Here is a 17,186-nt window from a genome sequence, read left to right on the forward strand (position 1 = left end):
ATTCATTTCTCCAGGGGCCCAAGGAGTAACAGATGCAAAGCTGTGATAAATTTCATTGCAGCAGGGGGAAAAATGCTTCATGATTCTCTATCCATAAAGAAATGGGCTTCTCAGTGCTTCCCAGTTAAATGGCTGTGATTGTGCTGTCTGTCATAAAGTTAATGTCATTTGTTGAAGACATCACTATAAAATTTGCAACCTTAAGTTAATTGAAAAATTTCAGTAGAGATATAGCCAGTCCAAAAGTCGTCAAGGTAACACTAAACTTATCCTCCTTAATGTGTTAGTCTATTCTTTCTGCACACTGGTAATAAATTGTTTACCTTTATAGCCAAGTACTGACTTTGACGTAAAATCTTGTATTCCTTACACCCAATTACAATAGTCACTTTCATTAAGAAACCAGTAATGTGGCAATTGGCTTGCCCTTAGGGATTAAACATAGCTTCCTGATTTATTTTTCCATTTTCTAGAAGGTACAGGATTGCTTTGCAGCCTTTCCTTGCCCACTTACTTAAACCAGCTACAGTTCCATGTGGTCCTCAGACAATTCCGCCAATCTAATTAAACATGCAGAGGGAAGCAGGGTGGTCTGGAGTGTCCTGAACTTGCCCTCGCCAGCTGCTGGCCAAGCTTTCTCAGTGATCAGCAGCAGGTTGAGTGGGCTAATGGAGAAAGTAACAAGCCCCAGAGGAGCTGCCCTCCTTCTAACGAGCAATCACTGCCCCACACCACCCCTGAAGGCCTGGGGAAGATGAACTCTGCCAGCCTTTGTGTGGCTGTGGCTTTTTGAGGCTGCCTGGCCAGTCACAGTCCAGCTGCTTAGGAGCAGAGGGATTGTTGAGGAAAATATTGACAACGGGTAATCCTGCTGAGCCACTTGGCAATGCTGAGATAGATCTGGGTCATTGAGAAATAGGTCCAAACTGCTGTGGTCTTCCCAGTGTTTTACAACTAGTTCTGACACATCCACCTTTAAAATATGTGCCTCAGAATATGAGGATTTATCTTCAGGACTCTTATTCATTCTACTGTAAACAAAAAGTACTAAGCCTGCCTGCTAAAATGGAAAACACCTCCAATTGCAGCATATGCTTACCCATGCTTCGTGCTCATTGAAATGTTCGCATCTGGAGGGTCACAACCAAGACTTGTATATATTCATTACTCTATCAGATTGAAATATTTGTATTGTTATATCCCTGCAGGACTCCTGGTTGGTGATATAGCTGAAAGTGTTTATTCATGTGTCTTGCACACTTAGAAAGCTGTGCTGGAACTCATGCTCCCCCATCCCCATCTCCTCCCCACCCACCCACCCCACCATCCCTGGTCCAGGTAAAACTAAAGCATTATTGGAGGAAAGGACATTCTACAGAAATGTAAATAAACTTATTTCTAATGAGAGAATTCTTGATGTGGAAATGATACACAAAATCATGTAGTAAATTTTTCTCTTTTCTCTCTATCTAGGAAATAGCCCTCAAGATAGTCCAAGAAATTTCTCCCCCAGTGCCTCAGCCCATTTTTCATTTGCACGGAGGTAAGGACTTTTTGTGAGTGGAGGCATAAGGTTCTATAGAGAGAATCCCATTTTCCTCTCCCCCTCCCCACTTCTCCCCCTCCCCACTTCTTCCCGTCCCCACTTCTCCCCCTCCCCACTTCCCCTTCTCCCCCATCCCACTTCTCCCCTCCCCCTCCCTGCTTCTCCCCCTCCCCTGCTCCGTGCCTTGTGAGGTCCTGCTCATTCTTCTGTAAGGCCTTCTCCAAAGCCCCACTGGCCAAAAAGCTTAGGCTGCCACGAAGCTTTGTTTTAACACACCTGTTTTAACAGTTTCACGGCAGCAATTTAGTGATCCCATTGAGAAAAAGCCATGCATGGGCTATAGGATGTTTTCTGCTTTCTCTTCCTATCATGTTTGCATTTGGGCACCAGACGTCAAAGATAGATGTCTCATAATGGGACCACTGAGTCAAGAGGAAGTGTTTTCATTGTTCAGAGGATAGCAGGCACACAATGTCTTGTCACACCATGTTCATTGTGGATTTTCTGCTATGACGTAGCCAAGTCAGAGGAGTGTGCACAGTCATCTCTTCTGTGTTCTGCATGTGGAATTCATCTGCTTCGCCCTGTCAGATGCAATCCTTCACCTTCCTGGGCTCCTTCATCCCTCTCACATGCATAGCTTGTCCTCTTCTGCCCAGCAAAAACACTGAAAAAACAAAATGGCACCTTCAGCCAAGTTTCTGAATATTCAGGATAAACTCAGTTTATGGTCTGAATGCCCTAGATATTTGCTCAGTTTTCCTCAGAGACCTAACTATATCCTGGAGTGGATTAAAGCAGCACTTAATAAAGACATATAGGTAGGTTAAAAAAAATACTTGTTCTTACACATGTGACTAACCAGCAAAACTTGCAGTGCCCTCACGACCGTTTGTCAGCATGTCATGCATTTTACATTACTAAGTCTAGAAAAAAAAGTTGCAGCATTTTCAGAGTTCTGTGTAATTAAGATTTCATTATAAATCTGATGTAAAAAAGTTTGTTCTTTCATAGTTTAGTTGTTTCCCATCATGTGTTAAATGCCTTTATGTATCTCACCATGGGGACAATACAAGAGTGATAAAAACATCATCTCCGGGGAACTTATTGAGACCCACACACTGTTTTTACCCCCAGCTCCAGCTTTTCTTTTTTTAGCTTATTTAGTGCTGTAAAAAAATGTACTGGTCCCAGAAAGCCTGTTTACCCAATGAATATTAATTCATAATAGTGCTACTATTCCAAGTGGAAAAAAATCCTATAAAAAAATGATAAATAAGTGTTTACTATAGTCTTTAAAACATATCTCTATAAAGGGGAGAATGCATTTAATTATTATAAGTAATAAGAAAAATGGAAATCTCATGGAGTTCATTTAAACATGACAGAAATCACAGTATCTTAATCCTGGCAGATTTATAAAAATGAAGAGAATCTAATAATTAAATAGGTGACTGAAGGACACGTGAATCTGGTTTCCATGCTATTAAAAAAATGCATAAGCCACCCCCCCCACCCCGCCCGCCAGGCATGTTAATTTTTGACAAACCATAAAGCGTGACAGGAGATTATCACAGGAGACCTCTAGTTCATTTTGCATGAATTTCCAAATGGAACTCCCTCCACACTCTTCAGAAAGTATTAATTTAGATTGGGACATGAGCGATCATCATTTTAAACTGTTACTCAAGTAAACAGAACCCCGTGTTATGAAAACTCAAATTGGTATATTTTTATGTAACATCTGGGATATTTCTCTCTATTTTAGAGTTGATTTTTCCTCGGGCAACATGGAGATTCCACTCCTAGGCCTCTGTTACCTTCCATTTGGTGCACATTGCTGAGCCTTTAAGAAGTAATGTCATTTTGAGACTCCCACATTTTATTGTTTTGTAAAATTTAGTCCAATTGAGGAAATATTGCTCTGTTTTTAAAAGTAGTCTTGGGTAAAGGGATAAAAGTCTGGCTTATTAATCTTTTCTGACCTTTCTTACCTTATGTGGTAATACTTCCCTAGTAGCCATCCCTTGTAACAAAATAGTCCAAGTATAGACTAGAAAGTATAATGACACAGACTTGCTTTCTATATTTTCAAATGCAGATTTGAGAGTGAAATTATCAAATTAATTTTTTACTATTAAGTAAAATAAAAGATGAAAGTGAGAACCATAGTATAGATTTTGTCTGCAGCAAGGAAACATTTTCACATTGCTAATTGTGGTATTAATTTGCAATCCACCTGATTGTGGACCTACTTAATCCCTTTTTCCCTGGCTGTAAAATGGAGATTAAAAATACTCTCCTGCCTTTCCCAGAAGTTGTGGAAGTTTATGTATTGCAGATTGCTTTCACTTTTGGTGGAAACATAGAGCCCTCCAAGAAATGCTGTGGTTCTCTCCGAATTGCCTAGTTGTTATGCACTAAGTTGAGTCTCCAAGTGTATTTCCACAAGCAAATTACTACAACAAACTTGCCGGCTGAGTTCAGGTCATCAGACAATTGTTGAGTACTGGGCTGGAAGTCAGGCCTACTAAAGATCATTGGCTCTGGTTATCAGTTTCCAGATGATCCTGTTTTTCCTGCTCCCTTTCTGTTTTTATTCATTTGAATCTGCTGAGTCTGATCGTTGTAACCTCCCAGTTACACCTTCAGAATTCTGGAATAGATTTTAGTTAGCTATATTGGCATAATTCAACTTGTTCCAACATCAACTAGAATATTCGGTGTATCATTCCAGGCAACTATAACAATAAATCTGCTTCCTCTTCATACAGTTAGAATAGCCAGGTTGATACTGGAACTTTTCATTCTTTCTTTGTTGTATACCATATTAATGTAAATTTTTGTGAGTGGTGTTGAAATGAGGGTTGTTTTTTTTTTGCTGCTCTTTTTTGTGTCCCGTGTTCCCATCAGATGTTTTTCCCTTCTTACTTTTTAATTTAATGTAACACCAAGATTCCCACCCACAAGGAAAAAGACTCTTTTCAAAAAAGGCTTGTTGCATTGGCAAGAATGTAGTCTTGTTTTCCTATAACATTTTATTAGTAGCTACTGCAAAAAAAAGACAACATTGTTAGCAGGATCCAAATTGTACTTGTGTGATAGCTTTCTTGAAGAAAGGGCATGTTCTCTCTTAAGTGCTGTATATAGCATGTATAGTAACTTCTGATGTGCAGTTTTCATGGTGATGAAAATGCAGTGGTCCTTTGTGCTCCATTTGAGTAAATAGACACAGAAACTTAGGGAACTTTGTGAGTTGTAAATTACACAGAGTACTGAGCACATTCTTGTGTAAACATCTTTCTAGTTGTGTGTTTTCCGGAGAAAGCAAATGTAATTTATGCTTCAGAACTAATAAGAACATGTCTTCTCTTGGAATTGCTCATTCATCTGAAATATGTTCATTGATACGTGAGGGGTAGGAGAGTTAATGAATCACAAAACAAATTCATGGTGGGGAGAAATTGTGTCCCTCACTCTTTCCAGAGACTAATTTCTGATAATTGCTATTAAATGGACTGAATAATTCTTTTAAAATCATATCCTTTTCTTTATCAAATTGCAGGTGTTTAAAATATATAGTGCAGGTATGGATTCTTAACTCTTTAATAAGTAGCCAAATAAAATAATATCAACCAGTGTCCATTTAATAATCAAATATCTTTATAAGCATGTTATTATAATTACTTTCTTCTTAAATCATTAACATTTTCAGTTGTTTAAAAGTATTTCAAAAGAACATATAACTTATCTCAGTATCTTTTATCTGGTATATTTACATACATCTTATTTTGCTTCTTTTTTTTTTAACATACTTGATTCAATTGTACTCCAATCATGGTACAGAAATGACAGGTAAATTTTACTAAAATCTTAACATTGTAGTAGTTCTGTGATTTGTCCACTTGAATTTTTCCGTTTTGTCTTTGTGGACCATTTGCATTTATTGGAGGTTACATCCATGGCAGCCTATAATTTTATTTTCCCATGAATATAAATTTAGGCTAAAATGTCAGTTTTTTACATTAACGTCTAACTGTGACATTTCTCAAATTCAAGCCTAATGTTGAATTCCCTAACTTCAACTTACTGTGAATGTATCTCTGGTAAATTTTGTCCACTCTTGTCACTTGGCAAGTTAACATGATAACAAACGTAATAACATGAATTACAAAATGTCCATATGTGACACGGCAGTCTTATTGATCTAAAAATGCAATGTTGCTTTTTTTAAAGTGTGTTTTTCCTTTTTTTTGCCCTTTGACAAATTTGCATAGAACATTCAAAATGTTCCGTGGCTTTTAAGGCACAGTCTTATTCAAAATTGCATTTAAAGTAATAGCTCTGGAATGCCAGAGATTTCAGAAAATGTGCTTTCTGGTGTCCCCTTCCCTTTGCAGCAGTGTTGTTTCTACTGCTGCATTCACTCATCTGAGACCCTTGTAATGACCCTTATTCACAGCCAAACTCCAGCTGAGAAACCACCCATTCTGTCATCACTTGAAGATAAAAACCACCCTTTTCATGGCTCCTGCCAGCTTTGCCTCTAAGACTGAGGCAAACAACTTTACTCTTTGCATTAAGTTCTATCACTGGTGGAGAAGGTTTCACTCTGCCCCCACTGTTAACTGGCCAGAGCTGGGCTGCATGCTCAAAGACTCTGCAGGAGGCTTTGCTGTAACAAGCCAGGTCATGTCCCAAGGCAGTAACTCTTCAGAGATTCTAAGCATAAGGTCAGTTACTTACTTAATGCTAAAGTTATTTGACACTTCAGGCCTGAGCCAGCCATGAGCCTAATGAACCCTTCTTCCCTAAGCATGATGAGTAGAACTGTTCCTTGAAAATAATAAGCAGAAAGTGTTTCGGTTGCAAAGAAAGTCCCCGCAGGCCCTTGTGCCATGCCGGAAGTCAGACCCTTCCAAAGATCATTTGCTGTGATTATCAGCTTCCAGATGAGGGTTTTCCTCCTCCCTTTCTGTTCTTATTCATTTGAATCTGCTGAGTCTGACCATTGTAATTATCCCTGGTATTCATTTTGTCAAAGTATATTAGTGAGACATCAATAATATGGATCAACCCATTCACTTTCTACTTGTTTGGTTGTATTGATTCAGTTTAAATAAAAGTCAACCTACTGTATAATGTTTGTTTACCCTGACCCTTGCTGAACATTTCCACATCCTCACAGACTATGTTTGTGTCATCCGTTTGACTAAAAATACTTAGTTTCCCTGGGGTTCCCATGTGACAGTACGCCAGTGTTGGCCTAAGCTAAACTCACTTTCTCAATAGGACTGATGGACGCCGCTGGTCGTTGGCTTCTCTCCCTTCCTCTGGCTATGGGACAAACACACCCAGCTCCACGGTCTCTGTAAGTGCCTGACTTTTTTTTTTTTTTTTTTTTTTCTCTTCCTCACAACAACAGAGCTATTACACAGGCAGTGTTTTCTCTGGGTGTTTCCTGGTAGGGAGGAGAAGATAAATTCTGCATGTCTGCCACTCTGAATAAGTGACGCATCAAATGATGGCCTGACAAAAATAAAAAGGACATACTTTGGCTACAAGCTTTTAAACTGTAGTGCATAAATTGAGTAAGTTTCAGGATCACAAGTTTGGAGGAGACTGGAAGCTTTCATTTTAATAACATTTGGTATAGTTTGGGGGAAGAAAACACAGTCTAGTTTTATTGCTTTGGTTCCATGCCAGTGACATTAGTGCTAAAAATGCCATTGAACTTTGATAGACTGGGTCTTTCTTCCTATTAGATAGAGGTTTGTTTTGTTTTGTTTTCTTTCTCCTTCAAAGAAAAAAAAAAGGCAAGTCTTAATTTGTCTGTGCCTTCTAGGTAAGAACTTTCTTTTTTTCTTTTTCTTTTTCTTTTTTTTTTTTTTTGAGATGGAGTCTCGCTCTATCGCCCAGGCTGGAGTGCAGTGGCGCGATCTCGGCTCACTACAAGCTCCGCCCCCTGGGTTCACGCCATTCTCCTGCCTCAGCCTCTCCGAGTAGCTGGGACTACAGGCACCTGCCACCACGCCCGGCTAATTTTTTGTATTTTTAGGAGAGACGGGGTTTCACCATGGTCTCGATCTCCTAACCTCGTGATCCGCCCGCCTCGGCCTCCCAAAGTGCTGGGATTACAAGCATGAGCCACCGCGCCCGGCCAGAACTTTCTTTTAAGAAGGAATTAAAACAACTTAGAAGAAGGTTAAGATAAATAAAGACATGGTGGAATTGTGAAAATAGGATAGAGGAAAATGGATAATCTTGCCCCAAACTATAACATTTCAACAAGAGATCTAGCAATTACTGGAAACAACTCAGTAGGTTAGATGTATGTTTTTTTAGTTTACATTAGTGATCATGTGGGATACCTGTATCTGCAGGGCTATAGAAACAAGGTGGTCATTTAGAAGGGCCTAGTAGGTTGCAGGTGTTCAATATATGGAGTGATCTGGCTCTCTTTGTACCAGCGAGGAATGTGGACCTAGAGCTTCATTTTGTCAAAATCTCTGGTTTATTGTTTAGGGATATCCATCTATTATATTTTTTATAGCCCCCAGCACTCCATTAAGCACATAGATTTAGCCACTTAATAACACTTGAATGACAAGAAACTACAGTTAAATAGATAAATTCTATCACCTCTGCCTTATACTGATGTATTTCCAGAATTCCAAGTATAATAATATAACGTAGATTTTCTGGAGTACCTTTAAAACCAAATTGTTAAAAGCTGTTGGGTTATTTTACCATCTCTTTATGGTATTTCATTGAGCAGAGGTAATTTATTTTTCTATCCATTATTCCATTTTGTTGTGATATATGAGTCTATTGTCCATTTAGATCATATTTTTAGAAACATCCTAACAACCTTGAGTAGTTTCAGAGGCACATCAGAATCAGTAAAAGATGCTTAAAAATCCTGAATAGCATGAATGAACAAAACTGTCAGTAAATAATAGTGAAGTCATCCTTGATTCTTACGGCAGTCACTTTCAGTGGTTACTGGCCAATATTTTAGACATGTCTTTTAACTCCAAATTGTTTTTTTTATTTCAACTTTGTCACCTTGCATTGCCTTCAGTCAAGTTTTATTATAACTTGGACATAGAAGTCTCTCTTTTGCAAGAAAAATAGGGGGGAGTTCAGGATTTGTATTCGTTCCATCTTTAGTAAGTCATTTATCATTTTGAAAAGTGAATCCATAAAAAAAGATGAGCTACGTAAAATCAGACCCTGTTTGGTACAAATAATGTTTAAAATAATTTTGTTTTATAAATACTTGTTATATGCCGGGTACTGATCTAAATTCTTAAAATGCGTTGGCTCATTTAATCTTAGCAACATCCCCTATCATGTAATTGCTGTTGTTTTTTTCATTGTATGGGCCAGAAATCTGAGGCACAGAGAGACTGTTTAACTGAGTGACTGTTTACTGTTCCCTTGTTTTCTCAGTAAGAATACGGTAAGCAGTTTTAGAACCCAGTCTCTTGGCTCTTTTAAAGGAATTTACATGGCGTTTTTTTCAGATAAACCTTGTAATTAATAAAGCTGACCTGGTCGTCAGTCAAAATGAAATCGTTGCTGTCTCTAAATTCTATATGTGCCTACGGAAGACACCCCCAAGACTGTTTTTAGTCATACACACATACTTTGTGTTTCTAACAGCTCTTCTCTGAAGTGTTTATTTTATTGAAGACATTAGTATCGTATAATTATTGGGCTCAACGTTCCTGTTTTTTCCTCCAAAATGAAATTTTAGCTTCCAGAATTACTCCTTTTGCCAACAGACAGAAGGGACTATTAAGATGATGGACTGCAGGTGCTGTAGTGTGAAAGTTCAATTATTTTTTCTCCTTACTGATTGTTGATAAAAGTGATGAGCGAAAACTAGAAAAGCTACTTCTCTATTTTTCTCAGTTTCTTTGTGTTTCTGTTCTTTAAATATTAGGGCAAAAAGTGTGTAAAATTTCTTAGTAGTTGCAGGTTTTTCTTTTCTAAAGCTAAGCTGAATCACTCTTAGATCCTTATTTCCCTGGGTTAACTGTTAGTCATTTAGCCAATCAGAAATGTACTTTAACTATTTAAAAAATCAAAATGTAGAATATATACAAATAAAATTACAAGCACTTTGAAAATATAGTTTAAACTTTACAGATAATTTCAGCTGTTGTCTGAGTGCCAGACTGAAATGTAAACATTATAATATCTGTATCCTTGGGCTATTATGGAAACTGCAAAATTGCTAAATGTTAAAAATGCTATATTCTGAAATTTGAAAGATTTAGCCAGATGAAGTAAATCAGTCATCCCAGAGAATATTCAGTGTTGTGGTTTCTTGAAACATCACAGTTTGCAGTTAAAATTAATTTGTGGAGCTTTTCCAATATGATATCCAGATAATTCTTAATTTTGAAATAAGTACTATAGAATTGTAGCAGTAGGAAGACATTCTCCCATATATTTCTTACCAGATAAATTATTTTCTGCTGAAAGTACAGAAATAAGAATATAAATACTCATAAAAATATGAGGTATGTCTATAAAATGATATGATTTAATAAAAAGTAGAAACTTGTATGTGCATATGAATAGTATCCTTTGCAAAATGGTTACCTGGAGAGACTAAATGCTTACTGAACGATATCATGACTCAGAACATGGTTTTGGAACTCTAATTGCCTTAAGAACTAGCAGCATAATTTTTTGTGTAAATCTTCATTCTTTGGACCCCTCTCTGAAGTCAATAGATACTGTTCCTGTGCAAGTACAGTTGCATGGTATCTTGAGCCTGGTGTGTTTTGGAATTTTCATTTTTAGAAAGGTAACATCCCTGTTCTGTACATAACAGACCAGCAACAGTGGGGCCAGCCGCTCATAATCAAATATATTAATATTTCTGCAGCAGTTTGAATCAACATTCATACTAAGTAGATTAAATAAATATTTTAAACAGCTTCCCATCAGTTCAGTTGGTGCTTTGCCACCAAAAGAGATTACTGTAAACTTAGGAACAAACTTCTGAGTTTGTGGGTTTTGAAATCTTGGATATAGGATTGTGGACATTTATTTACCTTTGAAACATATCTGCAGATTCTTAATTCTGTTTTTCTATTTGCTAATTTCCTTATCTTTTATCACCACTGCTTATCTCCTGCTTGCATTGATTTTTTTTCTCGATTTCCTGACTTGTGATTTAGTTCATTTGTTTTATTTCTTTTTTCTTAGTGAAAAGTGTTTAAGGCCATGACTATACTTACTGAATAGAGCTTTGATTTATCTCATAAGTCTAGTAGTGCTCTCATTTTTTTATTGCTTGTAAAATAATCTCATTACATTATAAAAATCCCTGTCTCAATATGTACTTAGTAAGATGTTTTATAATTTCAAGTTATAGGAATAATTTTTAAGCTTTAGGCATTAATTTCTAGTTTTGCTGCATTGCAATGTTTCAGTATTTATGAAGGATACTCTTAATATAATGATTTTTTAAAAAAATGCTTACTAGAACTGACATTTTAAAATAAGTAGTATCTTTCAAAATGTGCTTATTCTAACCATGTTTCCATTTACTAAAAAATTTCTCAGTCTGTTTTATTAGAATTACTTAGGGGGTTTACCTCTGACTAAAAATGAAAACAATTAGTTTCTTTGCTTTTTAGTTAAATGTTTCAGATTGATTAAAAGCAAGGTTATTTAGCTGTTCGTCTCTCCTGTCTTTCCTTGTTCCAAATGTTGAATGACGATTTTCAAAAAGCAAATCTACAGGCATGGAACAAAAAACTCACCACCACTTGAAGGTTTTTTTTTTATTTTAAGTTATAGTCTCAGCCCCCCACTGCCCCCAAAGAAAAGGAAGAAAGAAAACTCAATTCCAGATTTTAAAACAGTGGCTTTATTGAGAAAAGGATCTTCTTTAATCCCTCCCCTGTTTTGCTCATGCCACACACTGATGCATTGTAAAGAGAGGTTTCATTGCCTGATTGACGATCTCACATCATACCATTTATTTCATGTTATTTACCTAAAAGTCAGCATTTGATTTTGAGCAGCAGTAAACTCAGGGGTGCCATGTTCAATTGAGAACTAATCTGTGATACAGTGCTCCCTAATGTCACTCCAGTGGTCGCTTTCTTGCTTTGGCTTTGACTGGTTCCGATCCATTTTCAGAGCCTGGGTTTTCTCCAGAGAGAAAACCATCTTTTGGGAAATTATAAACAAATGAGGCAAAATATGGGAAGCATTTTGAACTCCAAGAGAGAACCTCAAGTTATACATTTAGGCAGTCGTTCTTATAACTTTAGCATGAAAAAGAAACAATAAAAATGGTGGTATTGCCCAAGTTTAACTCATCGATCTCTCCTGTTCATTTGAAGAGTTTCTTTCTGAGGTAGTTATGTGACCTCACTTTGGTTTTTTTCAGTCATCCTGTTCCTCCCAGGAGAAGTTGCATCAGTTACCATACCAACCAACACCAGACGAGTTACACTTCTTATCGAAACATTTCTGTACCACCGAAAGCATCGCCACTGAGAACAGATGCAGGAACACGCCGATGCGCCCCCGTTCCCGAAGTCTGAGGTGTGTGGGCCTGGCTGAAAACCATTACTTAATTGGATTCTCTATTTTCAAACATTTTGAGTGAACACTTCGGTCCTTTAGGTCATATGTGTGTTAACTGACTTGCAAACTATTACAAATATAGTGTGATGTTTCCATGTACACATAATATTGTTAATTACCATTGAAAGGCATCTTATAATTTTCCTTTTCAGTTCTCACAATTTGCTGATTGCAGCAGTAGTAGTAATCATGATGGTCTTGGGACTACCTATGAAAACGTGTAGCCACTGGAAATTTCAAAGCAGTGCAAAAGCAGTTAATGTTATTATGTTAAGAGGTAACAGCTTGGTGGAAACAGAAGGACAACAAGAATAGGAGGATTTTTTAAAATTCCAGATTCCATATTACAGAATATCTTTTTATTGTTTCTTCCCGTCCTAAGTCTTACTTTCTCTAAGACTGTGAACACATTTTTAGGAGTTTGTGTCACCTGAAGTTTGTGGATGCCAAATGTAGTCCACCTAACACTGAGTAGGGCCAGTTTTACTGTGAGTTTGTTTCTTCAGGAAGCAGAATCTAAAACAGAGCTTCTTGTTCAGGATGTTTCTTAGGGAGTGCTTCTGAAATTAGCACCTGTGGGAGGGAAGGGAGAGGCAGGATTGGGCAGAGGGAGAAGTCCAGCAGCCTTAGCCAACTCCATGGAGAGCTCGGGAACGACAGGACTCAGCAGAGTTGCTCCCCTGGCCCAAATGCAACTTCTTTTATATCCCTACCTCAGTCACCGGGTCCCTCACTGGATGTGGCACCCTGGGAAAGACTCAGCCTTAGGCGAGATGACTTCTTGCAGCTGATGCCATCCCTGCAGGGACTGACAGCTGAAGGTTTCTGTGGACAGCACTCCCAGAAGCCAGGCAACAGGTCCTTCTTTGAAGGAGGGATCAGGATAGGGCATCACCTTATCTGCTGCAGTATGAGATCTTGATGCTATAGAATTAGTGCACTTTGATATATTAAGGTTTTGTTATATTAAAAAATAGCTTGTTTATTAGGTGGTCAGTTGAATATCAAAGTTTAATGAGAAGCAATTTTCCTTTGTACTTTTTGTCTTTACTTAGTCTCATAAACTAATACTAAATATAGCCACACTGGATAATTATGAGACGTGTTAGATTATTCTGAGATATGGAATTAACAACTGGTTTTACTATTTCATCTACGGGCACCATGTTTTACTACATTGGTGCTATTTTTTGTTTTATTAAAGGAATTCCTAAGGTGCATAGTATAAGCTATATCCACTTAGGAATATAAACACACTGAAGTTGCACAACTATATATCACTAGGAAGGAAGATAAACCTTCTATTGAAAGACTAAAGAAGAATGCACAATAGTTGTATGCCTCTGTTTCATATAATACATAATGCCTACCTCAGCATCCTAGATAAATATTTGCTAGGCTAGAAAATGGATTTCAATTATGACACCTGTGCCATGGAAGACTCTCAGACCTCTTTAGTGATGTGTGGCAGACCGCAAATGTATGATAAAAGTGTGAAATTACACTGTTAAACGTGTCCTAGATGTTGCTCTTTGTAGCTACCCTATTTTATTTTATTTTGCAGTTTGTTAATTGTTTTCCAGATCTTATGCAAGCTCATACTACATGCAGAATACAATTTCAATTTACAAACATTTTCTGAACTAGTATTGTATTGTAGCTGTGATGATTTTGTGGCATTCCGCTTCTTGAGCTTTCTTTTTCAGTGCTATTCAGAGTGTCTCTGTGTTTGTGGGAATGTATGTGTGCCTGTGTACTAATGACTGATTTTGTAGTTTATTATCTAATACACTTTTCTTACAAAGGTTGCATAGTACTTTTGATGCAACTGACTGTTTATAAATAAAAAGCTTATTTTCATTTCATGCTGTGGCAAGTTTAAAAGGGTAATTTGCTTTGCTTGCAGCCCTGGACGTTCTCCCGCCTGCTGTGACCATGAAATAATTATGATGAACCATGTCTACAAAGAAAGGTTCCCAAAGGTAATGAATTGAATTGAAGATGCCTAACATCTAAACGAATAGGCACCATAGGTTTAGAGTCTGTAAGGTTGTCCTGTTATAGGAAGTAAGGGTCCAATCTAGTAATGATTTGCATAAAACAGCTCCATAGTCTTCTTAGAAAGAGAAAATAACTAAAAAAAAAATGTTAAGCTAACAACTGCTGAGAACTAGCTGTGCTCTATGTGTGCCGAGCTGGCTCTAAAGTGAACCTGCCACTTCTGCACCACACACGGGGTGGGCCTGGTGAGGTGCCGCAGGGAGGGTCTACTTTGAAAGGCCTCTAGACTGTGCACTTTGTACCCATATTCTGGGCCTGCTGCCATATTGTTAAGTAGAATGTTTTTCTCTGTTAGAAGCCTGTAGATTGGTGTGTCATGAGAGTTGTTGTTGTTGTTGTTTTTCCACATTACTTTTCTGTGATTTCCTATCTCTTTAGACATTGTATTTCTAAACCTATTAATTTAGAAGAGAAGGCACAGTTGTCGTGTTCTCCAGTTAGACTGGTAAAGGAACGTGAATTGAGAGAGCAGTTGTGAAGAGCTGCTGCCAAGCCCCCGGCTGCAAGGACCTGCTCTCAGATGGTCCCATTAGCTCACCTTGTTTCCACATCTTTCCCACCAAAGCATTTCCGCACATTTGGGAGAAGGCCACTCTCCATGTTTTTCTGATCCACCCCCACAGCCTGTGTTGCCCTAAGCAGGAGAACAAATGAAAATCTTTGGTTTCATAAATCAAGAGTAGAGTACTTATTATTTGCAACTAACCCAACATTGATGTCATTGATTAAAGTTGTTTTAGCTATTTATCACATGTCACTTGCTCACCAGGGAAACAGATACTCACTGTTACCTAGTTAATGCAGGTTAGGATATTAGAAGGGAGGAGGAGGGAGGAAGGAGAGGGAGTCTCCTTGCATATATAATTAATGTAAGCAAGGAATATGGATTAGGCAGTGGGTGACCAGAGAGAATGAAATGAAAGTTGGAAAGGAAATTTTAGATTTATTTTACCAAGGGAGTCCCCTGGGACTTTTACATAGGATGTAGCTTTTTGGCAAAAGAAGATGATATAAGATGTGTGCTCCTGGCACATTAAAAACCTAGCCAAAAAGATACATTTTTAGCGTAGGTTGTGGAACTCTAGCAACAACCTGATGTTTAAGTACAAAAGCATAAATGTTTGATATTTTGGACAGTCCATCTGAAAGAGCCCAAGATCTTAAATGAAAGCATAACAATTCACAGATATAATTTGAGTTATTTGAAGAAGCTTACAGAGACCATTTTACGTTTGATAGAACACAGAAAAGGGAGATTATCATTCTGAAATATTGATTTCACTTATGTATCCTCAGATCTGTATTTCACATGCTGAGGCTGCTGCTTTTTTAAAGCAACTTTTTAAGAACAGTTTTAGCTTCACAAAAAAAAATTGAGCAGAAGGTACAGAGATTTCCCATGTACCTGGGAAGGCTGTGCATGAATGCCCCCCACATGCATTAGGGTTCATTCAGCCTTTGTGTTGTATAATCAATGGGTTCAGACAAATGTCTGATGACATGTATGTACCATTATTTTATCAGAAGTGAGGCTTCTTTTAAATTTGGTTTCTAGAATCCTATTTAACGACTTGTGGAGGTCTCTGAAAATGCTATAAAAATGTGATGATCGAATTGTTTACATGTGTGTTTCCTTGTATTACATCTGTGTATGTGTGTCTTCCCTATATAGGCTACAGCTCAGATGGAAGAACGTCTAAAGGAAATTATCACCAGCTACTCTCCTGACAACGTTCTACCCCTAGCAGATGGAGTGCTTAGTTTCACTCACCACCAGATTATTGAACTGGCTCGAGATTGCTTGGATAAATCCCACCAGGGCCTCATCACCTCACGATACTTCCTTGAATTACAGCACAAATTAGATAAGTTGCTACAGGAGGTAAGAACCATGTACCATATAGTTTTCTGATGTATTTTGCTTTTCCCTGAAAAAAATTTTTTTTTGCTTGCAAGTTATAACCATGAAATGGAGTTCACATTCCAGAGAAGCAAAAAAGAAGGAAAAAAAAAAACTCACCTGATTGCTACTTGCTATAAATTGATTCTGGTCATTATTTATAGTAATAGAAAATTAATGTAATAACCTTTACAGGAATCTTGGGACCCAACAATCTATGACTCTAGGATAAGTGGATTGTGAAGGATTTTGAAGCAGTGATTTTTTCCCCCTTTAACCATAAAGTTATAAATTACCTGAGCGTATGTGTGTTATTTGATGGTGCTATCTAGTTCTATATCTGAAAAAGCTAAATGGAAAATTGCTGGCTTCTTCCAGGCTGTGTGTTCTATTAATTAACCTGCATGTGGTGTTGGGTAGTAAATGGCAACTTATATTTTCATTAGTGTCAGTTCTTCCTCTAACAAAATATCCAATTTCCAAAATGACAGATAAATACAGGACCCGTCTAGGCCTAACACTTGCATGCCTAGCACCTGATAACACCCAGGACAGGAAGAGAGTCTGTATGGGGGAATGGAATGCATGTATAATATTGCTCTTCCGGCTGAAATTGTCCAGCCACAGCCTAAAAAAAAACCTATTTAGTCTATGTATTTGTATATATTGTAGTTTTGTATCTCACAGGGCACAAATTATGCCTTTGCAAACATAGTTATAGATAGTTTTCTCTAGACATGAATATGTAAGTAATTGCAGAAAACTGAAGGAAAATATTAGCATCCTAATTTTTGAGAACTCTATCTGTCCTTGCCCCTGCAGAATTTAGCTGGCGAGATAATATGTTTCTCTGGCTGGCAGCCACTGCTTTTCTCCCCTTTGCCATCTAGGCCTTCTATACTCTTTCGCGATTTCTCACATTGCAACCGACTGCAGTCCACTGATGCAGTCCCTTTCAGACTATCCTTAGGGGTGAACACATTGTTTTGGGGTTTTTCTGTTAATTTCTAAATTGGCATGGACCTGTTCTCTCCCATAAACTAAAAGGAAAATTTT

General features: G+C 37.7%; 1 protein-coding gene across 3 annotated transcripts in view; it reads left to right on the forward strand.

The window, feature by feature from the left end:
- Positions 1–17,186, forward strand: part of MAST4 (microtubule associated serine/threonine kinase family member 4) — a 577,822-nt gene that overhangs the window by 496,824 nt on the left and 63,812 nt on the right. For 2 of the 3 annotated variants that reach the window (XM_030799247.1, XM_030799246.1), the window contains exons 3-7: positions 1,474–1,543; positions 6,839–6,917; positions 11,970–12,127; positions 14,076–14,151; positions 15,903–16,112. In XM_030799247.1, coding sequence (XP_030655107.1) covers positions 1,474–1,543; positions 6,839–6,917; positions 11,970–12,127; positions 14,076–14,151; positions 15,903–16,112 — 593 coding nt within the window. Of the gene's footprint in view, positions 1–1,473; positions 1,544–5,392; positions 5,402–6,838; positions 6,918–11,969; positions 12,128–14,075; positions 14,152–15,902; positions 16,113–17,186 lie in introns of all 3 variants that reach the window. The other variant, XM_030799245.1, reaches the window with a different exon arrangement.

The sequence above is a fragment of the Nomascus leucogenys genome, chromosome 18 (genome assembly GCF_006542625.1).
Source record: "Nomascus leucogenys isolate Asia chromosome 18, Asia_NLE_v1, whole genome shotgun sequence".
Taxonomy (NCBI): domain Eukaryota; kingdom Metazoa; phylum Chordata; class Mammalia; order Primates; family Hylobatidae; genus Nomascus; species Nomascus leucogenys.